General features: G+C 41.7%; 3 protein-coding genes and 1 long non-coding RNA gene across 5 annotated transcripts in view; 2 read left to right on the forward strand and 2 right to left on the reverse strand.

Annotated features, from left to right (window-relative positions):
- LOC132990650 (uncharacterized) overlaps nt 1-12,398 on the reverse strand; it is a 270,244-nt gene extending 257,846 nt beyond the window's left edge. The window contains exons 1-3 of one of the 2 annotated variants that reach the window (XM_061059000.1): nt 12,300-12,398; nt 11,252-11,318; nt 8,339-11,139 (exon numbers count right to left, since the gene is read on the reverse strand). In XM_061059000.1, the coding sequence (XP_060914983.1) occupies nt 8,636-11,139; nt 11,252-11,312 (2,565 nt within the window). In that variant the 5' untranslated portion in view covers nt 11,313-11,318; nt 12,300-12,398 and the 3' untranslated portion in view covers nt 8,339-8,635. Of the gene's footprint in view, nt 1-8,338; nt 11,140-11,251; nt 11,319-12,278 lie in introns of both variants that reach the window. The other variant, XM_061058999.1, reaches the window with a different exon arrangement.
- LOC132990656 (uncharacterized) overlaps nt 1-21,234 on the forward strand; it is a 316,893-nt gene that overhangs the window by 66,052 nt on the left and 229,607 nt on the right. The window lies entirely within an intron of this gene.
- Nucleotides 856-6,664, reverse strand: slc52a2 (solute carrier family 52 member 2). Its single transcript, XM_061059871.1, has 4 exons — nt 6,381-6,664; nt 4,436-5,297; nt 4,173-4,296; nt 856-2,289 (listed from the first exon to the last, which is right to left on the reverse strand). Exons 1-4 carry the CDS (start codon nt 6,508-6,510, stop codon nt 2,080-2,082), a joined length of 1,326 nt encoding a protein of 441 aa, XP_060915854.1. The 5' UTR covers nt 6,511-6,664; the 3' UTR covers nt 856-2,079.
- fbxl6 (F-box and leucine-rich repeat protein 6) lies at nt 13,328-20,661 on the forward strand. The gene is made up of 10 exons (XM_061060521.1): nt 13,328-13,418; nt 14,599-15,189; nt 15,543-15,701; nt 15,798-15,861; nt 16,163-16,294; nt 16,848-16,955; nt 17,436-17,549; nt 18,319-18,550; nt 18,862-19,105; nt 19,832-20,661. Exons 2-10 carry the CDS (start codon nt 14,654-14,656, stop codon nt 19,959-19,961), a joined length of 1,719 nt encoding a protein of 572 aa, XP_060916504.1. The 5' UTR covers nt 13,328-13,418; nt 14,599-14,653; the 3' UTR covers nt 19,962-20,661.

The raw sequence follows: 21,234 nt of genomic DNA on the forward strand, positions 1-21,234 counted from the left end.
TGAATGTATTTTTGCCTTTATTAGATAGGACAGCTGAAGAGAGACAGGAGAAGTTGGAGGATAAAGAGAGAGGGGGGGGGGGGGGCATGCAGCAACGGGCCGAGGTCAGATTGGAACCTATGGCCGTTGCAATGAGGACTATAGCACCTGTACATGGGGCATCCATAACCGTTAGGCTTTCCAGCGTCCTGAGAGAACTGATTCTTTTATGGGTATCCTCTTATCTGTGGCTCATGTGACTCTCTCGCCTTCTCTTTCTTATTGTTATTGCTAGAGCCCGACCGATTCATCGGCCAGCTGATATTAGCATTTCAAGTGAGTATCGTATCAACTCATTTTAACTCAGATATGCGCCGATATTAACAGATTTATTCATTTTATTGGCATTTTATTTTAGTTTCATTGTTACACTAGCAGTTCTCTGTCACCAGCAGAGGGCGCTGTATGGATCACAACAAGCATCATCACGCTCCATAATGTCAAGTTGTGATGCAGTTATTTTACAGTTGAGTGACCATCCTGTCTTCATAATATATCTTTTCCACAAATATTTCCTAACTGCATTTGATCTGCATACAGATCGAACACAGCTCGAAGAAAGATATCGGCCAGTGGTATCAGATTTTTTGTCTTTACTTACTTTGTGGCTGTATGTGAATGACAAATAATACGGCCCTTTTATTGGTTAAAGGTTTTTTTTATTTATTCACCCCTTAACATATTTGTTGGATCAGAAAAGTAATTAATGGTCGTTGTTGTTCGTTCAGTTTCAGCTGTAAAAAGTCAAACAGGATGAGAGGACAAACGCATCGTGAATTCTGAAGCTTAGAAACAAAACAAAACTGTTTAGGGTCCTTTAAAAAAAATGTTTAATGTTCATCAGTCATTTTGTGAGTAAAATGTACATGATTCATTTGAAGTCACATGATGTATGAGAATCAATCAAAAACAAAAACACTGGTCATTACAAAAACAAAAAGACAGTCACAGTCGATCACTTCAGTGTTCAAAAATAAATGAGTCCAAAATCAGCATGAGAATTTAACGGAGAATAGATCAATTAAAAAAAGAAGCTTAAAACCATAAAGTTACGGCGGCGTTAACGGAGACTCTGTAAACCTCTGAGGAGTTTAATAATGTTATTAAATGTGATGTACTTCAGCAGCATGATTAATAAAACAACCTTACAAGGTATTAGTGCATCTCAGAGGTATACATTTAGTTACTTCAAAAGAGCGAGATTACACAACGTGCAAAACTGTTCACTTTACGACTCAGCGGAGTCGGACATTATTCCTGAGAGGTCACATGACATTAGTGTTTATAAGGAATATGGAAAAAAAATCTCAAATGATACAAAATGTTTGTATAAAACATTACGAGAAACGACGTCACCCAAAAGACTCGCTGCACGAGTAGCTCGACAGTTCCAGGCACAAAGAAATCATTTTAGCACAAAATAAAGGAATGACGCTGAATCAAAATGAACTGCATGTTTCCAGTTACGTCAGCGCAGCTTCACTGAAAAATCTGGAGGTGATGGAAGTGTAGCTATGATCACGATTAACGATACATCGATCAGAGGTAGTGAAACATACCTAAACATACCTAAAAAACAAACACTCCCAGGCTCTTGTGTATGAACAGGACCACAGCTTACAGCTCATAGTGTAAATATTTGAAGAAACTTGGATGAATAAGTTCATCAGTTCAGGGAATCGTTTTCCATGTGGTCTCTTGTTGTGGCAAACGAATCCATCAGCGTCTTGTTTTGGCTAAAGTAAACAACTTGTATCACAGAGACTCTTTATAAAACACCACACAAAGCACTTGTGGTATTACTGCATCATATGCATCTTACATCCCCTGGGCCAACATGCAGCATCACAATGCTCCCATTGTGCAGGAATGTTTGTGCTCTTGCTGCCCTCGAGGCCTGTGAACCAGGAGAGGATGAGAGGGAAGATGAGGCGGAGAGACAGATCAGGTGCCTCACTCAGGGGAAAAGAAACCCCCAAAATAGGGCTATCAGGAAAAATGAAAGGCGACTCTGTCTGTGAAATCATAACAGTTCTCCGGTTAGCTGCAGTTATCCACACATTCCTGAGCGCGGGCGAACATGTGATAGATGTTGATCATGGGGAACATGGTGAGAGCTCCAATGAGCGAGCCTGCCTGGATGGAGATGCCGCACCACAGCAGAGCAGCGTGACCGGCCTCGTGAAGCAACGTCCCAATCACAACCTTCAGGTAGGAGAAGAGGCCCGTGAAAATGATCCAGGAGGTGACCTGTAGAACATCAACAACAAGAGAGCAGCTCAGGTCAGTGAGAACCACAGATTGGTAAATATGAAAGGATGAAGCCTGAGTGACGTCACCCATCTGTTACCGCAGCGGGGGTTTGGAAGCCCATCGATGGCGGTCGCCCTGTAGTAAATTCTGTCTCAACCTAACGACAGGCTGAGGCAGGTTTTAAGCCTCTTGACGAACCGTTACATGGCACCTGCCTGTCAATCAGGTCAGCTAAGCGCCTTATTGTGACTAATTCATGTTCTTCATGAAATTAAAACGGATGAGTCATCATTAAATTCATCCTCCGTACAGTGTGTGCCGTTCCAGACATGAGCTAATCAGGCTGTAAACATGTTAACTTCTGCTGTAAAAACTGCTTTTCTTTAATGGGTGTGTATGTGGCTTCCTGTGCTTCTGCAGCAAGCCTCTAGTGGACACTCGATGAACTGCAGGATTTGAACACCGGAGGTTGCCGCTTGGTGAGAACAGAATTAACTGAACGCCGTCAAAAAGAAAAAATTCAACCGAGCTCATCAACTTTAAACCAGCACGAGGAAAAGAGCAACGGCAGAAAACACTCGTTAAAAAAAATAAAAAATTGTAGAACTAAAAGTCTTTACTATTTTGTATTCATTGAGGAACCCTTCTGCTGAAATAAAGAAGCTGACAGAGAGAGGCGACGAGAAACTTTCAATGGATTCTTGTTCCTCATGTCCCTGGCTGTACCCCTGAGAATTTTCAGCAGATTTTAAAGCAAAGTTTTTGAAATAATTAAAGTTGAATTCTGCTCAAATTGCAAAGAGACACTGATATTTAAGACATTTTGATTTATTTTATTTTTTTAATCTGTGGGAGGAAAAACGCACACTTTTTGGGGTATTTTATACTTTTTAACAAACCAACTAAAATAAAATATGGGATGTAGTCTGAAATCTCAGGTTGGACTCTTCTGTTTATTTATCCTTTATGTTCTTTCGTCTACTAAATTCACTTTTTTACACTTTTGTTTTAGCTCTGAAATGGATTCTTCTGTTCAAATCTCAGACTTGTGTTGTACAAAGTGTCCCCCCCCCCCCCCTGCTGTTACTGCTGCAGCTGCGCCCCCTCCTCTGTGCGTGTTTTAAATTCCCTTTTGGAGTGTTCTATGAGTGTGTGTGTGTGTGTGTACGTGGACTTGAGCTTATATAGCTTTTTCTACTGCCAGTCACACACACACTGACTGCAGACTCCGCTATGTAAAGTGTCCATCAGTGATAACTAATCCATTCAATCCACAATGTTAGCAATTCCGGCTTCAGTGTCTCGCCCAAGGACATTTCAACATGTGAATGCAGGATCTGGGGATCGAACCCCCGACCCTTCCTGTCGAGAGAGTCCCACTCTACCTCAGCGTGGTCGTGTGTATGATGGAAAGTGGGCGGTGCTTTCTCAAGTTGATGCTGATGCCATCTACCTGCGCCGTACAGCCGTTGAAGAAGCCTGATTGGTGCACAGCAGACCAATCAACCAATCAGAGGGGAGCAATAGTCGACTCGGCCATGACAAGCCTGCCAGTGCCGTCGTTCAGCGGCTGCTTGAGACGGAGATTGCCTCCCTTTGTGCCTCATCATAAATGTACTCTGTTTAACTGTGCTGGAGGGACTCGCCCCGACCGGATCGGGACACGTATGAGTGAGATTTTAGGAGCACGCATTCACACACTCACAAGGAGATGTTCTACATGTTTAGAGACACTAGGTTAGGGGTGCTGCGTGTTGTTTACTTTGGTTAGTCATGGTAGGCAGCTGGGTTTTATATACACTTCTTTTCGATCAAATCCAACTCTTAGTGGGCGTTAGACTCATTTTAAATTGACCCTGTGACTAAGTATTTGGACTCACCACTAAAGCAACGCCAGTGGGGTTTCCCAGGAGAGGAGGACAGGGGCTGAGTGCTGCTAACGCCATGAGATATGCAGCAAATGCTCCCCCTGCTAAAGACAAGAAGCCAAGAACAGCGGAGGACCTGGGAGACAAAATTGGGCCAATCAAAACACTGTTGTCACAAAAATTGCCAAAACTATCAAATGTCACAACAACTGTGAAAAAAGTGTAAAAGCTAAAATAAATTGTATTGTGTTCAATAACTTTTCCATTTTTCTCACCTCAGGACAACAAACATGGCCAGGAAGCAGGCCAGGGGGTTTGCTATGTTTCCGAGGACCACGGAAAGATGAAAGGTCATGGTGCCGTAGGGCAAACAGGTGAAACTCTGCACAGAGGGAAGGACCCCGTTGGTGAGAGCGTTGGAGACGGCGAGCAGGAACAGCAGGTAGATGTTCCGCTGTGTCCAAAATGTCTGAGCGGGAGGTTGTACGTCGACCTGCACCTGCTCCTCAGACACCGGCGCCGTCGCTCCGTTATGCAGCGGGTGTGTTTCCTCTCCGTTTTTGGCTGCTGCTGTCGTCTTGTCATCGTCCTGTGGCAGAGCGTCTTTCTGTGACTCTGTCTGTCTCCGTGTTAAAACCCAGAAACTCACAAATGAGATCGACAGCATGACACACAGGAACCAGAAGAAGTTCTGTGCCGGAAAATTCTCCTGCAAATACTCCGGCGTCACCGTGCCGTTCACGGTTTTACACTCCAGCTTGCTGACGCCTTGTCCCAGAGCCACAATACAGGGGAACAAGGCGCTGAGGCCCTGACCAATGAAGAAGGTGCGGATATACTCCGAGGGGTAGCGGAACATGAAAGGCAGGAAGGTGACGTTGGAAGTGCAGCAGACCAAAGCTAGCACGAAGGTGAAGAGAAGGAACAGCAGGGACCTTTCCTCTCCGGCTAGTGTGACGGTGTGTGACCAGAAAACGGCCAGAAGAGCAGACGCTACCACCGCCAGCAGCTGGATGAAGTGGATGACGAGGCGTTCATTTAAACGTCCTGGAGCGCAGTGGTGTGTAACGGTCACTGCTATAGGTCCAAGGTTCCCAAACGCTATTAGTACTGAGAGATAGGCGGGCAGGTTCCATTCTAAAAAAAGAAATAAAGAAAGAGGAAGGCAGATGTACGTTAGTGGAAATATCGGTGTGAAGGACTTTTCAAATTCCTTCGTTTTTGTGATACATCTTAAGGAATGAGTGGAGAGGAGGCTTGCAGGAGAACTACGAGCAACGATGTGCAGATGTCTCACACGTATTAGAAATATGTGACGCAAACGTCAAACACAGAAATGTTACGACCCAGCTCTTTAGGGAAAGGATGTGTAACGTGAAACCAGTTGTTTTTGGTAGAAATTTGGGGTAGAGTTATTTATTATCAAAGAGGTACAACAACCACGCACACTCACAGGACACTAAAGGCGTTACCACACAAAGAGGAGGGGGCATGGCTGCAGCCTTATAAAAATAATTTTCTCTTATTCTAAGTAATATTTTGAAGTTGTTTTGTAGGGTTTAATCAAATAGTTCAATATTTTAATACCTTTTTTTAAATACCATCAAATGTAATACCTGTTTTATAACCATCATGTCAAAAGGTAAGGTGTTATGTTCAGGGAAAATTTCAAAATAAAAGCATGAAAATATGAACCGCAAAATGACCTCTCACTCATTTTATTATGACACTCTTCACTCAAACTCATACGGTTATAGTGGTTATTAGTGCAATATATCACCCTGAAATGTCACCAAATACAACCATTTAGTAAAATAAAAGTAAAAAAAAGTTAAGTACATGTGAAGTAAGGCTCACATTATATTAGCAGTACTTGTTAAACGTCGTCAGATTCAGGTTGTATTGTGTTTTAAGAAGATAAATATGCGTTTTCATCGACTCTTTTAGACCCGATCTTAGATGTATTATAAAATATTTACTTCCTTCTTCTTAATTGAATAACCTTCACAACAGCTGTAGCTGAAATTGACGTCACAATAGTGGGTCTATTATCTACCTGTGACATTTGGCACAAGCTAATGTCACAAAGTTTGGCGTAAATATCTCACTCAAGCCGATCCAAATGGTTTGCCTGTGACTTAAGGAAGGCTAGAATATAATTTATAGACCACTAAAGGCCAGTTTGAGGTGAACTCTGAGTCCAGAAGTAGAAACACTGACCTTCGGGCAGCACGCGGACAACCACCGGGAGCTCGACCCACAGACTGTTGACGGAAATCCACGAGCCCATGGCGAACAGAGCGATGAGCCCGTGGGTCACCGCTGCACTGCTCCACCAGCTGCCCCACATGTTACCGCTTTATCCCGGGTCCACGATTTAAATGAAATGTGGGCTACTATGCCGTTTGATTTTGATGAAATACAGCGTCTTCTCCCTCACGCTGTCGTAACGTCGTAACCTGGAGAATGGTGGACACTTACGCAAAGTTCCCGCCCCTTTAGTTGCATTCAAGCTCTCCTCGTAAATTCCCATTTTCAGTTTAAAACACGTCTGTAGTGGCCGTCATTTTTATTTCAATACTTCTTGTTAAGTCACAAAGTAGCAATAAATTGAAGTCAATACATTACAGGTAACGTTTATCTTTTAGCTTAAGTTACTTACTTACTTATGGGGTAAGTTAAAAAAAATCAAGTATGCACAGACTTCAGGTTGCTTACAATGATTGTTTTAGGATCTTACTTAAAAAGCCAAGTGAGCTATTTGTGAATGCAGGAGTTAACACCTTACAAGCTTTATTGAGGAACCTTATGTACAAATTTATCAGTCGCTTGAATGACTCGACTTGACTAGTATTGTATTATTGTATTTTTAATTTTTTTATTGTATTTTTTTATTTAACTGATGTAAATATGTTTGATTTGATTTTTAACTTCTATTTTTATTTTTAATAATTATTTCCCATCCCGTTTTCTTGAGCTGCTGTAATGCACAAATTTCCCCCACGGGGGATCAATGAAGTTTATCTTTATCTTTATAGTGCAGTACGCTACCAGTCATACCTTTGGAGACATTGGTATAAGTGCCTTTTATAAGAGGCGGCAATGTTTTTATTCTAATGCATATGTGTGTTGTCTATTTTTTGTATTGTATGTCTTTTAAAATGGACCTTGAGTCTAATAATAAAAGTTGATGATGACGATTACTGTGGGAAATTTGCTCCACAACTTTTGTTGATCGATCCGTAACCGTGGCAACGACGTCGTTCCAGCACGGTATAGAACTCCGTTTTCCATAAGTCTCGAACGCACCATACCTTGCAGCATCCTCGTGGACCTGTGGTTGCAGAAAACATTACAGTGACCGCATACATTCAGTTTAATTTAAGTTTTTGTTGGATGATTTTAGGTTTGTATGGAAGCCCATTTCCGCCAGTTAATAAAAAAAATAAAGTCATAATAATGAGATAATAAAGTCATAATAATGAGATAAAAAGTCATAATTATGAGATAATAAAGTCATAATAATGAGATAAAAAGTCAAAATTATGAGATAAAAAGTCAGGGACACCATCAACTACCATGAACTTCAGCCTACAAAATAACTGTGACACATTGACAGTTAAACGGTACAGTCAATGCTACGTAAATTTAGACTTTTATCTCATAATTATGACTTTTTATCTCATTATTATGACTTTATTATCTCATAATTATGACTTTTTATCTCATTATTATGACTTTATTATTTTCATAAAATAAGAAGCCAATTTCTTTACAAATGTAATTTTGTGAATGTCGAATCTGGATAATATTACAAGTTAATTAATGACGACTTGTGTATTAATGGCGAAATTAGGATTATAATAAAGCCAATTTAAATCAAATAAAACATTTTTTTGTGTCTTAGTAAGTCTCTTCCACAGTGACCCAAAGTTTTTTAACTTCCACATTTCTTGTCTTGAGTTCCTACCAGACAAAGCTTTTTTATACATGAACTCATGGATGTGACTTCAAGACCTGGAAATGTAAGAGACACAAGGATTACCGCTGAGTGACGGACAAAAGTCATGAACTTGCTGGGTCCATTTTTAAAAAGTAAATATCAATATATGATCAATATATATATATATCAATATCAAGTATGAACAAAGATGTTTATTTTGTTAGAGGCCACACACTCAGCTATGAATATTGTCACATGATCAGAATAGGTACAATCTAAAATAAAAAAGGGTATTCTTCAACAACAAAAATGTACATTTCTTGAAAAGTATTAATATAATACAAAATGATGCATTTAAGGGAATACAGTCATGATTTCCTCTCTTGGTAGCTACATCTGGCAAAAACAGAATCTTGCATAATCTAGTATTTGTGTGGTAGGATTGAGGTCATCGTGTGTGTTTCTGTATAGAAAGAATAGAAAGACAGAATCATATGATAAAGTCACATGCTAACTTAATTTTTCGATGCCCTCATAGCGATGACGTAACGCTGCTTTCACTCGGCTCTATCGCAGCAACCGTTGTGTCTTGGGGCACGGCCTTTGCTTTCGTCTTTCTGGGGGCCCAAACAAGCGAGTATCCCGGTTGCACGCGTGGGAGCACCTTCTTCAGCTTCATTGCCATCATTGTGCTGTTCTCATGAAAACAATCAAGGCGAGGGTCCGGGTTGTTCAGGATCATTTTGTGGTAAAGAATCTCGCAGCGGATTCCTTCACGTTTCTCAGCTCGGGACTTTCCGTCAAAACGCAGCATCAATTTATCAACATCCCGCTGCGTCTTGCACGGCCCTCCATTTCTGGTTGCAGTATCTATGATGTAATCCCTGTCCATGTTCTCCTCAACCTCCTCTTTTGGTTCTTTTTCTGCCTTTTCTACTATTTTCGTCACTTTCTTTACAACTTGCAAACTGGATGCTTTATTGTCGTCGTTGTCTGAGGACTCAGATCCGTCATTGTCTTCCTGAGAGCTACCCGATGACCACTCCATGTCCTCCTCTGGTTTCCTCTTCTTGTGAGGGCTCTCGCCGCTGAAGGGATACTCCGCCATCAGGACGGAGAATGTGCAGCTAACAAGCTGTACGCTCAAACCTGGTGGGGTGACCTCTGCGAATGTTCCCCCTGGCAAGAAAGCCCTCAGGTGTTCATCGGTGACGGCAGCGACCGCCTTCACTGTCCTCTTCAGGAAAGCTCTGATCATGTCCCTGTTTGTGTGCCACTGGCCGCAGTAATGAAACACGCCACTGAAGGTTTTCTCCTGCAACGGGAACTGCAGGAAACAATTCGTGGCCTCTTCCGGTTCCAGCAGAGTTGCGGGATCTTTGGACCAGTCGAGGAACTTTTGGTAAAGACGGAGCATGTTCTGACTGTACAGCGAGTATTCCCCCCCGCTTTTCAGTAGCTGCCAGTAAGGCCCGAGGATTTTACAGTGCACGATGGCCAGGACGCACACGAGGCTCTGTATCACGGGGTCGTTGGCGTCAGCGGCGACACTCTCCAGAATGACATTCTGACATTTGTCGTCGTCCAATGACAGCAGATCAGAGATGAAGAGAGCGATCTCTTTGTGATGGTGAATAAGACCCGCTGCAGCTTTGAAGTAGTTATTAATTCTGTTTGATTGATTCACCGCGAGCCTGGATGGATTCCTCTTCTCCTCGCAGAAAGCGATCCAGTGCTTTCGGTAGTTTTGCACATCAGACGAGCGAGGGCTCAGGATATCACAAGCCATGTGAATGAACCGTGAAGTTGCACTCTCTGAAACGTTCACAAAGTTCTGAAACTTTGGCAGCTTGTCCCGGCCGAGCTTCTCTCCCGTGGATAAAATGATCTCTCTCTCGAAGCTCATAATCTGCTCCTCAACACTTTCATACAAGTCAACGAGGAAATGGGCGTTGTAGTTTATGAACACCACGGGAGAGGCGAGCGAAATGTCTCCACACAGGGAGGCGAGTGTTTTGTCGAACTCGGCCAGGGCCGGGTGCTCCTTGCATGTCAGAGTGTACTGATTTTTCAGGAGGTCTAAGGAGAGTTTCTTGCATGCTTGAGTTTCCTTGCCGTACTTGCGCCGAAGCTTCTCCACGGACAGCATCGTGATGTCGAGCAGGCTGGAGGCCTCGTCGCTGTCGTACGTATCCTCGTCACTCTCGGCTGCATCCGTGTCGCCGTCACTTTCGCCACTTTCGCCACTTTCGCCACTTTCGGAAACATGCTCTCCTCTGTTCATGTCAGATCCGTCTTCTTGCGAGATTTCACGGCTCTCGTTTTCCTCCTTTATTGTAACCTTTTCAGGATTCATGCCGGGCTCTCTTCTCATACGTTTCTTTACGATAAATGCAGGTGTTTTTTTCGGCACCAGTTCGAATGGACTTTGGAGGAGATTTTCCAACACCGCATTCCTCCTGTTACTTCTCGTTTCAGAATTGCAGCAGTGGTGTTTTAACTTTTTTATCCTGCCTCTTAGCACTGAATATGCACCTCGAATATTCCCCCTCTTACAAAACTCAGGATTGAAGTTTCTAAGCCAAGGAACTATTACGACCGGCGCAATTTTTTCCCGGACGACAAAGTTGCTCAGCTCTAGAATCAATCCATTCGTGACCTCAATTAACTGGGCTTGCTCGGAAAAATCCCTCATTTCCAAAAGGTGTTCTCGCTCGACTCCGATGCTGTCGCATATCGGGCCGACGAAGCTGAAGTTGACGCCAGAGCCCAAGAAGGTGAGCCTCGCATCGCTTCCCAGACTCAACGTCGCCGCGACGCCTCTCTCAATCAAACGGCGAAAGTCAGCCGACTGATGGCGCGGGAAAATTTTCTTGAGCCACGCTACGATGGCAATCCAGGGGAAATTATTGTCCTCTCTCAACAGTCCTACTTGAATCAAAACTCTGTTCTTGCATGGTTCTGTTTCCAGCTCTAATCCCTCTCCTGATTGAGCACCGATGAAGTCTGCAACAAGCTTCCAATAGTACTCATCTCCTGAAAATAGAAAAGGGATGAAGTGAGCCGATAAGCAATGGATTGTATATATAAAGAATTAAGCTATGAAGTCATCTTAATAACAGCTTTAACACACTTCTAATTTACTCACTCAGATTAGCTTCAGTAACAGCCGCTTTCCCACAGAGGGTGAAGTTGTCATACTCCTCCATTGTGGTCTGTTCATAAAGAGAGAAGCAGTCAGTTATTAATCTCAGCAAACAGAAACATTAACAGTCACAGAAGAAAGGGTACGTCAACAGGAAGGAACAAAAGCTCACGATTTCCAAAAGGGATCAGAGTGTTGTCTACCTTTAAAGTTGTGCTGTCATTTGATGTGTGACGTTTACCGGTAGGTCTGATTTATGTTTCTAAAAAAATGCATTATCACTTTTAAAATGAAGGCTGACTTCCATACATTTAAGGGAATGAAATGGGCCTGCACAATTTATCACAACTGCAATATGAGCATTCACAATAAACACATTGGAAGAGTGTGAATTTATCACAATATATATATATACATTTTAAAGAAGAAGTTATTGCTCACTCAGTTTGTGCACATTTGACCTGCAGACCAAGCTTCAACAGCATGTGGATTTTTTAAAGATTTATTTTGGGGCTTTTGTGCATTTAATGGAGAGATAGGACAGTGGATAGAGGTGGAAATCAGGGAGAGAGAGTGTGGGGATTGACATGCGGGAAAAGAAGCCACAGGCTGGATTCGAACCCGGGCAGCCCGCGTTGAGGACTACAGCCTCCATACATGGGACGCGCGCACTAACCACTGCGCCACCTGCGCCCCAACATGTGGATTTTTTAAAGATTTTCTATGCCTTTGTTTTAGAGATAGAAAAGTGGAAACAGAGAGGGGACTGACATGCGGTAAAGGACCCACACAGGTCAGATTCGAACCCTGGCCACCCGCTTGGAGGACCCCCGGCCTCTGTACATGGGGTGTACGCACTAACCACTAGGCACCCCCAACCCCAAGCGAACTTTTAGCAACCTTCAGATTGATTGTTGCAAATTTAGTATTTTAAAAAAAACTGCTTTTTTGGCTTCAGATGAGACATGTTGCTGTTTTGTAAACATGAAGCAAAGCAGATTAAAAAAAATGCAAGAGCAATATGTCACACCGTCAGTGTTGTTGGAGTCACCTCTGCAGAAAAATGCCAGGAAGAGTCAATCTGTGAGGAAGAGTCAATCTGTGAGGAAGAGTCAATCTGTGAGGAAGAGTCAATCTGTGAGGAAGAGTCAATCTGTCAGGAAGAGTCAATCTGTCAGGAAGAGTCAATCTGTCACTCCTGAAAAAGACAAAATGTTGCTTAAGTTATAAATTTGAGGAAGATAGATCACATACTAATGAACTTTGTTAACTTTTTAACTTGTGTTAACTTTCATTAATGTAAAAAGCGTGGACCTTTCCCCCTATCTTGGCGATAACAATTTGATATACATTAAAATATGTGGTGTACTGTCTCTAACAATAAGTAGGACTTTAGGGAACACAAGCATCTGCACAGCACTGCATGCTAATGTTAGCTCTGTGTTAGCATTCACTTTTACTGCAGGAAATACGGCAAACTAAACTGCCATAACTAACAGAGTAGAGCTAAAGAATACCTAAATGATTTTTAAATGCAGAAGTTCAAAAGTAAAATCATAAAGTAATCCATTCTTACCTTGAGAAAACAACACACATGACCACAACATCACACTCGCTGCTTCCCAGACTAGCTAAATGCTGCGTTCAGGTGCTCCTCGGATAATAAGTGTCCAAGTTGCGAAGTCGTTCTTCCGACTTCAGTGTGTTCACGTGATTTTAAGTTCGGAAAGTCTGAATGTTCACACAAAAAAAAGCGTGAATGCTACGAAGAAGATGTGTGAAATGTAACTGTTAAAAGTTATATTTGAGCAGAAAGTTGATGTACGATACGTGAATTAATAAAAAGTATGTTAACATTAACAAAACATATTTTGCCCCTCATGTGATGACGATTCTGACGTCAAGTCGGGCACCTTAAATTATTTCCCAAGGTTCCGATTTGTTGTTCCGACTTGAGCAGGTTCATTTTACAACTCGGGATCTCGTTTATCCGATGTGTCGGACACCACGTGAATGCAACATGGCAACAGAGGCGATACAGTTGGCTGGGTCCGCGATTGGATGGTTGTACAAAAAGGCGGGCCCTTGCTGAAGTCTCCACAAATCACGGAGGGGGGTTGAAATGCATTATGGGTCGGCAAGGCTAGCCGTTTTCAGGAACTAGCAGCAGGTAATGTAATCTAACAACAAACAATACAAAGTGCCAATTTTTGGTTTAGAAAGATCAGTGTAAATATATTACGAGTCGTCAACGTAGAAACAGTTGTTATGCATTTTTTTCCTGCCTTTGATATTGCATGTATTATTGAGGACTTCATTGAAACAGTGCAGGCAGTTTGATCGATTGAAGTAATGTAACAAAGCAGTTTAACATTTTATGCTTTTTATCAGTAAGAAGCTTGCTTGTAATTGATGCCACATAAATCCATAACTTGTATTTCTATGATGGTTATTGATACATATATGCTTATTTTATTCCTTATGGGTTTAAGTAACAAAGTTATTTTTATGCACACACAAATCCACCATAGACTTTATTATGAAATTCAATGATTTTTTTTTTTTTTACAAAAATAATGTAAATAATGTTTAGAGCAAAGTTAAATCCACACCTAGACTGTATACAAAAGTTGTTTTCAATCCGGCAGAGCAAATATGGTTGAAACAAGTTTGTAAGTTTATTGTGCAAAATGCAAAAACAGGTTTTTCAAGGGGATGTGTTTCAATAGTTGGGGTTAATTTATGGAATAGTAGGAACACCTGAAGTCCCTAAAAGTTATGAAAATTAAAATCCTGTGCGCTGGGTTGGAATATTGTGCCCAGAATATGTTTTGGTTTTTTTCCTTTACTTTTTCAGACTTAAGGGGCTCTGTATGTGTTTTTTAAAATACTTTGCACAGCTTGTTTGAAGGATTATGAATGTGAATGATTTGTCTGTTGTTGTTTGTCTTTATTCTTCTGGAAGCTTAATTTGGTGAGAATGTAGGACAGGCTTTTATAAGCTGTCTGCTTCTGCCAGTGTCTGTTCAGTCACTTCTTTGTTGACTTTGTTTTTTAACTGTTTATATTGTTGAGCTCTAATGTTGCTTTTAAGCTTTGTGCGTCTTTTACAAAAAACATTGCAGATAAAAGCAGAATTAAATTCATGATGTGACACCGGCATGAGATTTAAGTGCATGTCAAATAAGCTGAACTTTGTCCTGATGTACTTAAACTAATAAACTAGGTTTTATAGTTTGATCTGTTGAGTTTAATTTCTTTTATTCCACTGTTGACATTTCCTATCAACGCTGGAGGGATTTATTCTCCTGCACAGATACAAATAGATCATCTTCTGATTCTTCTTTCAGATGCTCATCCGTCACTTCAAAACTCGTGATAAACTTGGCTAGGTAGCAGCATGCAATGGATTCCTCTGAAACGCAGCCTTTACCAAGCAGTGACAGCAGAGAGGACACGGCACCGAGCACATCAAAAACATCAGGCCAACATGGACAAGACGCGCCAAAGCCAAAGAAAGCGTCTTTGAAGAGGACCACCGGCGAGCCCAAAAATGCAAAATCCAAAAAGCGAAAAAAGCCCAGGGTCTCCCAGCCTGGCTACAGAGTGGAACAAGGGGAAGACATGCTTTTTGTCATATCGAGTACGACCTCTCAGTACGAGGGCTCTGCCTGGAAGCCCCCAAAGAAGGGCAGCAAAAAGAAAAAGCTAACGAAAGGAAAAAGTAAAGCTGGGCAGAGCGGGAGAAAAAAGACCGTTCGTGCCCCCAAGCCTAAACTGGAGGCTATCCCCGCTGAAAAGACAGAAAAAACAGACGTCGCGTTCTTTGTGCCACAAGATGCTATGGACCACAGGTGGGGTCAAAGTGTTCCTGAGGAGGTGCTCATCAACATTTTTCAATTCGTGGTCACCCAAGACGGTGCTGTACCATTTCTATGCAGGTAATGAACGCACGTTTGTTTTGATTCGCTTTGACTGCAATAAATAAAATTCTTCAAACATAGATTTATATTATGAGCATACAGAGAGACAACTTACAGCGCTGACAGACAACCTTTATTTCATTCATACTGTTGGTTCACTCAGCTGAAACCTACTAGTAAAAAAAACATGTGTTGCAAATTAATCTTTTTAAAATTGCTTTTAAACACTTGTGGAAAAAAAATGTTTTTTTATCACATTGAACCTCCATAAGATTCTGCAGATATTTTCCACATTAAGATAAGCACTTAAAATAGCTGTTGTGTTCTTTTCTTCAACTCCTGATCGTTGTCTTTGTTAATAATTTGGTCAGGGTGGGGAGAGTTTGTCATCTGTGGAATGCCGCTGCCTCCAGTCCTGCCCTGTGGAGAAAGGTCACTATAGGTCACTGCTGGATCGCACCTGGGAAAAGCCAGCAGCCAACCACTGAGAAGAGGATCAAGGGAACCCTTACCTGGCTGTCACAGAACAGGTCTGGTTGTATTAGTTAAAAATAAACATTATGTGAACTGATATTTTCAGTACTATCTGTTTTTTTTTAAAAATCCTTTTATTTCTTGTTTTCTAGATTCTCCCAGCTACGAGACTTCTCTCTCTATCACTGGAAAAAAAACGTTAACTATGCAGTCGAGGTCAGTCATCCCAACCTTTATTCTTCTTTTCTAATATAATGCTATTTGCCAATTACAACATTGAACAGAGGTTCAGTTTTATTTCATACAAAACGTACAGATTACAGTATGATGAGTGATTCTGAGAGACGAGATCCGTCTTTGTATAAAATATGAGCGAGGGTGAAAGTACGAGTCGTCTCTATGTTTCTTCTTTTTGCAAAAGGTTCCCTGAAAGTTGTTTGCATTTTTCCAAAATGAGGAGTTAAACATCTCAACCAAATGTTGTTTTTTTTTCTTTTCATGCTGTGATCAATTGTAGACGGTGTCGCAGAACGCCCCCCACCTCCGCTCCCTCACGCTCTCGTACTGTACGGGCCTGACGGGGGACGCCTTCCACAGCCTCAGTCTGCACAGCCGGTCTCTGCAGAGCATCAATCTTCAATATTCAGAGGTAAGTCAGGAACCAGGCTTAGCAGGGGTTTAGTTTTTGATGGAGATTTTGCACTCACATTCACACACTGATGGCAGTGATATGTAGTGAGACCTTTAGAAGTAACTAATCCCATTTATACGCCACCGACGAAGCAGCTGGAGCAACTTGGGGTTAAGTGTTTTGCCCATGGACAAGAGCGGACATGTTGCTGCAGGAGCTGAGGATTGAACCCTCGAACTTGCGGTTTAGAGACGACGACTCTACCCACTGAGCCACAGCCTCCCTGTCAGCTAGTCAGCTCTCATTCATAGAGACTGGACCAATCAGAGCAGTGCAATTTCTATTGAAAGACTGCCATCCCTGTGTTAATAGGATGATAAAAGCGATGACAAAATGTGTATCACTTGTAATTCTGCAAATGAAGTAAAAAGGATTATTAAGAATAGGATCTATAACTTATGGCTTGTTATTGTTTCTTTTGATACACCAGCAACAGCCAGCTATCCCCAACAGGTGTTCATTTTAGAACTGAAAACTTACAATAAAATACATAACCTGCTTCTCACTTTAGTTTCAGGTTGAAGGACTCCTGGAGTTCCTGGAAAGCCATGGGAGCCAGATCAAGCAAATGCTGTACACTCATGGAATAAGTTATAACAGAGTCCTGGCTGCCGTCACAGTAAGCCCCGCCCTCTTCGTTTTCTTCATGGGTTTTATTGATGTTACTGTGTACTGAGCTAATGTGACAGAGCACATGGTGAACTTTATACACAACAAAGGCTGCAAACTCTGGAACGCCTTACCACCTGAAATAAAATTAATGTCTGACTTAAAATCTTTTACAAAACAGGTGAAATGCTCAAAGCAAGCCAGAGCTGTACCCACTTGTAATTAATATCTTCAAACTTTATTTTAAACTGGTTTATAGCATTTGTATTGTTGTACATGTATTTTAATGTATCCTCATATCGTGTTCTGGGGTTTTATGTAACTGAATGTTGAACATTTTAATCTGTTTGTTTACACAAAGGCCCAACTGGGGACACGAGTTGGAAATGAGCAACAGCTATAAACTCAGTTTCATGCTTTGTATTGAAATTATGTTAAATTGCATTGTCCCTGTTAAATATATACATTCAAATGGTATGTGTGTTTTCAGAGGGGACTCTGTCCGGATTTGGAGTTGTTGGAGGTGAACACAAAACTTGACAGTAAGGACTGTGAACTTCATATCAACATCCAGGCACTTCAGATGGCATGCCCTAACCTCAAGGTAAAACAATCTGCCTTTTCCTATAAGACTTGATGATGATTGTATGATTATGTTGTTGTTGTTGTTTTAAATCTGGTACTAGAATGACCCCGCTTCAAAGTGGAAGCACTGCTTAAAGCTAGGGTTGGTCATTTTCTCCAGATCCACTTTTTCAGATTTTGGTTGAAGTTGTCTTTAGGTCCTGACAGAAATTAATAACTCATGTTCTCTGAAAAAGGAATGAAGAAAATCCTTCATCTGTATCAGTTTGTAAGCCTGTAAAAACTTCAAACAATGTCTGCCACGGGGTACCAATCTGATGGACCAATCGGGCGGCTCCATGTCTCCCTGCTCGTTCTCTACCCCTTGTGTGCACTAGCCCACACTCAAAGCGCGTCACCGATGACAAAGTTTATACTGTGACTTGCAGCTGAATGCGACATGAGACGACGTAGTTTCTACACCATGTGGCGCTCGTGCATGTAAGTGAGGGGCGTGGCTTTTGAAGGAGCACAGAGGGGAGGGGGCTGGTGCAGACGGAGCACTGAGGGAATGCTACTTTCAAAATCATGCTAGTTTTTAGAAAATGACCAACCCTGCCTGTAATAAAGAAACTGGTCATTCCGCATGCAGTGTAATACAACGAGGGCTGGAAAAGATGAACGGCTTTGTCGCTGGATTTTAAGTTTGACAGTTTCAACCATAAATGATTTATTTTCTTGTGATGGGGAAACTATCAGTGATTATCGTGTTCACCATCCTGTTCTTCATCCTTTATACTCACCGTCAGACCTTCCGGATGCTGAACGTCAGACCTCTGCTTAAGACATTTCGCAACGATGCCGATTCAACGCTAGGCTTCCCGTTGCTGGAGGAGATGTGTATCGCAACCACGTCTTATTCCTACATGACCGACAAAGACCTGAGGGACATTCTCTCTGGCTCCACCAGGCTGCGCGTGCTGGACCTCCGAGGCTGTTCGAGAATCACACCCTCCGGTCTTGCAGCCCTGCCTTGTGATGGTAGGACTTTCTTACAACATAAACTTAAATTTTTAATATTTTATGAAGTAAATTATGTTTGATTTTGAAAGAGGCCAATACTTAAGTGTTTGTTTGACTGTTCTTTATTTGTAACCAACAAAGAACCAGAAAATCATTTGAGACGTAGAATGATTTGATCTTGCTGCGTTTTCTTGGACCACACACTTGTCATATTTTGAAGACACTTATTTAAATCCTAGCTGTGTTTGGATTTGGACTGATTGATCCGAGTTTGCATCAAAAACCCAATTAAATGACTGCGTCCTCTTTGTTGTGTTTGTGTTTGGCAGCGCTTGAGTGTCTCTACTGGGGACAGTACTTCACCAGTAACGTCGGGTCGTCGTCCACTAAAAAAGGACTTCACATGGTGACAGAGAAGTGGAGTCGAACACTGCAACAGCTTGACGTTGCAAATCAGCTCTTCACTGAGGAGGAGTTGGAGATAGCAATGAGCTACTTTGGTCGGGGAACAGAGGCAGACACGCTGCGTTCACTCAACCTGAGTGGGACCAGGATCACGCCCCCCGCGCTCAGGTATTTAATGCAAAGTCATCTCCTTAACTTGACTTGTCAAAAAGAAATCTAAAAGTCATTCACTGACAAGTTGATTAGACGGAACTGAGCGAGGGAGCACTCACACTAGGCCCAGTTGTCCCATACCGTGCTGAAGCAACGATTGCTCCTCATTTAGATATTTTGATTCCCCCGCTGGGCTGCACTCACACTGCTCCAGGACTAACCGGGCCTGAGCATGGTTACCTCTTGTACATACGCCGTTATACAACACTTGCACGGCTTTACGTTATCATGAAGCGTGCTCAGTTTACAAGACAGACAGACTCAAAAAATTAGAAATTGTAAAAGGGAGAGTCCGCGTCCGCACATCAGAGAACAACACAGAGAACTAGACAGCTACTTCACTGATTTTGTGGCTTATTTTGAGTCATTTTAGTCAGATACAGCCAGAACACTCTGGGATTCCTCCATAATGAAGGCTTTCCACGTTGTGTACCCGTGCTGTGCTTGTGCATGAACTGTACCGTGCCAAAGCACACCTTCCAAGCGTACCAAGGAAGTGCACAGATCGGAGCACTCACACTATTCAAACAAACTGGACGTTGAGGGTGAAACGTGCTTGGGCATGGTACGGATTGCCTAGTTTAAGTGCGCCCTGAGAATCAATCAGTCAAATATTCTAAACCTTGGTTCTGTAGGGGTTTTTTCCAAAGATTTCCCAAATAAAAATGTTTGTTTTTTTAGGTCAGTCATTGGCCAGATGACTTCTCTTAACTACCTCAACCTTTCATCATGCCGTTATCTTCCAAGAGGAATGAAGAGAATCTACCGAGGCCAAGAAGACATTCGCCAGCTGCTAGACAAATTGGACTAGATTTCATATGTTTTTGCTTACAGAAATGAGGGAACTGATTCCTACTGATGTAAACATTTTAGAATGCCTCTTTTTGTATTATGTTGTAAAGTAATGTAGGTATTTTACCCTGAAATGTTTTTTTTAAATGTGTTTTATATGATTTCTGTTATCAGCATGTTTGATATACTACTCACTTCACCATTTAAGAAAAATAGCTAAACTCAGGCCTGACGTTTCCAGAGCTGAGACTACTGCAACTCTCTTTTCATACATCGTAGCATATCACCTTGAACCGCCTACAAATAAAAAAAATGCTGCTGCTTAGCTGCTGGTAAAATCATCTTAAAGGTCTCATGTTACACATGTCTTTGTGTCTTTGGCTTCCCATTCATTACAGAATCCAGTTAAAAATTCTTGTGATTGTGTATTTACAAGCACCTAATTGTGTTCAAGAACTTGTGAAGCTGTACAACACCAGCAGGACCCTGAGGTCCTCTGATCAGGGCTTGATGATGTTTCCTCATGTCAGACTTGAATCTTAAGGAGAGTGTGCCTTTCAGGTTTTTGCTCCTAATATTTAGAAAAGTCTCCCACTGGAACTGAGAGCTGTGAACTCTGAAGATATTTAAAAAAAACAGTTGTTCAGACTTGCCTTTGTTTGATCCATCTATGTCTGCTTTCATGTAATTGTCTATATTAAATTACTTTTTGAACTGTTTATTGTAAAGCACTTTGTGACATCTGCCCTTGAAAGGTGCTTTATAAATACACTCACTCACGTACACACAAAACAGATAATATACTATAAAAGCTAACCTTACTGTTAGAAGAAGGCAGAAACCAAACATGTTGCTCTTCTACTGTCACTCAGCAGTGGGTAAGAGCATAACAATAACAGAGATGTTGGGTTGCATTTATCTGAATCACATTTATTCAGAAGTGTAAACCAGGATATCTAAAAGGTACATTGTGCTTTTTGTTTCACCCGAACTTAGTCCTTCCCAACAAATGCATTTTTATAGAAATATGTGAAGTAAAATAAAAAAAATCAGTATGACACATTTAAGTTGGTTGTTTAATTACCTTCCACTAGAGGATGCTGTCCTTCTAATTTTGTTGAATCATAGACGTAATGGGATCTTCAGAAGCTCAATATATTTTTCCAAAAGGTGCTAATTTTTCAGAAAGTCCAGTTGTACAGTATGTGTTCTATCGGGCTACTATACATCAAGACCATTGTAGTAAAGTTCCTTAAAAAAAGATGTTCTGGCAAAATGGTTGAAAAAAAAGG

The sequence above is a fragment of the Labrus mixtus genome, chromosome 16 (genome assembly GCF_963584025.1).
Source record: "Labrus mixtus chromosome 16, fLabMix1.1, whole genome shotgun sequence".
Lineage (NCBI taxonomy): Eukaryota > Metazoa > Chordata > Actinopteri > Labriformes > Labridae > Labrus > Labrus mixtus.